Source organism: Lagenorhynchus albirostris, chromosome 11 (genome assembly GCF_949774975.1).
Source record: "Lagenorhynchus albirostris chromosome 11, mLagAlb1.1, whole genome shotgun sequence".
Lineage (NCBI taxonomy): Eukaryota > Metazoa > Chordata > Mammalia > Artiodactyla > Delphinidae > Lagenorhynchus > Lagenorhynchus albirostris.
Window position 1 is genome coordinate 63,784,553 of NC_083105.1, and position 1,985 is coordinate 63,786,537.

Genomic DNA, 1,985 nt, shown 5'->3' on the forward strand with positions numbered 1-1,985 from the left:
AGATGGCAAAACTTTAAAAAATACTATAGATTGCAAATATTTTGTATACAAAAATATACAAAGGCTCAAAAGAGCGCGCGTCCGTCGGGTGCTCGCGTGGGGCTGGTACGGCACTGCTCAGGGCTGCGAGAACCTGGTAGCGCGGCTGCAGCCTTGGCGAGGCCGGGAGGAACCGAGCGGCCGGACGGGCCGAGGACTGAGCTAACTGGACAATGGCAGTTAAGTAGGTTTTGAAAAATGTCTGCAGTTTAGTGAACTGCATCTACATTCTGCCTTTTCCCCATCCTTTACAAAAGATTAATGGGATGTTTGAGAAGAGAGCTGTATTAAAAGAAGAGTGTTACAAATGGCTTCAGAACCTATGAATGCAAAACAAGCTAGGAATCGCTTCACAAAGGGGAAAAGGCAACAGCACCAGCAAATAAAGAACAGATCTTCACTTGGTGATGGTGATGGAGAAGACTCCTTTATCTCTGATGCCAATGAAACTTGGAAAGATTTTCATGGTTCTCTTCTTCAGTTTTATGAAAATGGAGAACTCTGTGATATCACATTGAAGGTTGAATTGGTGGCTAGAGCTTGCTGTGAATACATGAAGTTACATTTTCATCCCTCCAGTTGTCTGGCAGTAAGAGCCTTTGCAGAAAGTCACAATCGTATAGACTTAATGGACATGGCAGATCAGTATGCCTGTGAGCATTTTCCTGAAGTGGTGGAGTGTGAAGACTTTGTTCGTTTGCCGCTGTTGCCAGTTGATTTTCTTATGGGTGCTGTGACAAAAGAACAGATTGTCAAACAGAACCTAAAATGTAGAGATTTATTGGATGAAGCAAGAAATTACCACCTTCACTTGAGTAGCATGGCAGTACCTGACTTTGAATACTCCTTTCGGACTACCCCAAGGAAACATACTGCTGGTGTGCTATTTTGTGTAGGTGGTCGAGGTGGATCAGGTGACCCCTTTTGCTGTATCGAATGCTATTCTATCAACAAAAACAGCTGGTTCTTTGGACAAGAAACGAACAGTCGAAGGCGACGTGTGGGTGTAATCTCAGTGGAAGGTAAAGTGTATGCAGTGGGTGGACATGATGGAAATGAACATTTAGGTAGTATGGAGATGTTTGATTGTCTCACTATTAAATGGATGATGAAGGCATCAGTGAACACAAAGAGGCGAGGAATTGCCTTGGCCTCCTTGGGAGGCCCAATTTATGCAATTGGAAGGTTAGATGACAACACTTGCATCAACGATGTTGAGAGATATGACATAGAATCTGATCAGTGGAGTACAGTGGCACCAGTGAATACTTCCCGTGGAGGAGTTGGCTCTGTGGCTCTTGTGAACCATGTTTATGCAGTAGGTGGCAAGGATGGAGTAGCTTCTCTATCTAGTGTGGAGAGGTGTGATCCACATCTCGATAAATGGATAGAAGTTAAAGAAATGGGTCAGCGAAGAGCAGGCAATGGAGTTAGTGAGCTCCATAGTTGCTTACACGTTGTTGGTGGTTTTGATGATAATTCTCCTGTGAGTTCAGTTGAGCGGTATGATCCTCGAAGCAACAAGTGGGATTATGTAGCAGCCCTTACCACTCCCGGGGGTGGAGTGGGGATCGCAACAGTGATGGGCAAAATCTTTGCAGTTGGTGGTCATAATGGCAATGCATACTTAAATACAGTAGATGCATTTGATCCAGTGCTGAATAGGTGGGAGCTTGTTGGATCTGTGTCTCACTGCAGAGCTGGAGCAGGTGTAGCTGTGTGTGCCTAACTAGGCAAATTCGAGATGTAGGTCGTGGATCCAATAATGTGGTTGACTGTATGTGACTTGAGTTCTAGCCACCAACAATTTAATCATATCTGATAGGCAAGAAAGACTACCAGGATTTTGTAATGGCCACCTTTGAACAGTTTGAACTACTACTAGAGTCTCATTTAAACGTAAACTGTTGTATTGTGACTACATGCAACTTTTGAAATTGTAGCTG

The 1,985-nt window shown here is 44.0% G+C and overlaps 1 protein-coding gene across 1 annotated transcript; it reads left to right on the forward strand.

Annotated features, from left to right (window-relative positions):
• Nucleotides 1-346: 346 nt before the first annotated feature.
• On the forward strand, nucleotides 347-1,768 carry LOC132529603 (kelch-like protein 8). The gene has a single exon (XM_060166324.1). The coding sequence runs from the start codon at nucleotides 347-349 to the stop codon at nucleotides 1,766-1,768; it is 1,422 nt and encodes a 473-aa protein (XP_060022307.1).
• Nucleotides 1,769-1,985: the final 217 nt, after the last annotated feature.

Coding starts and splice junctions, on each gene's coding strand:
- LOC132529603 (XM_060166324.1), top strand. CDS start 347: ATGGCTTCAGAACCTATGAATGCAAAACAAGCTAGGAATCGCTTCACA.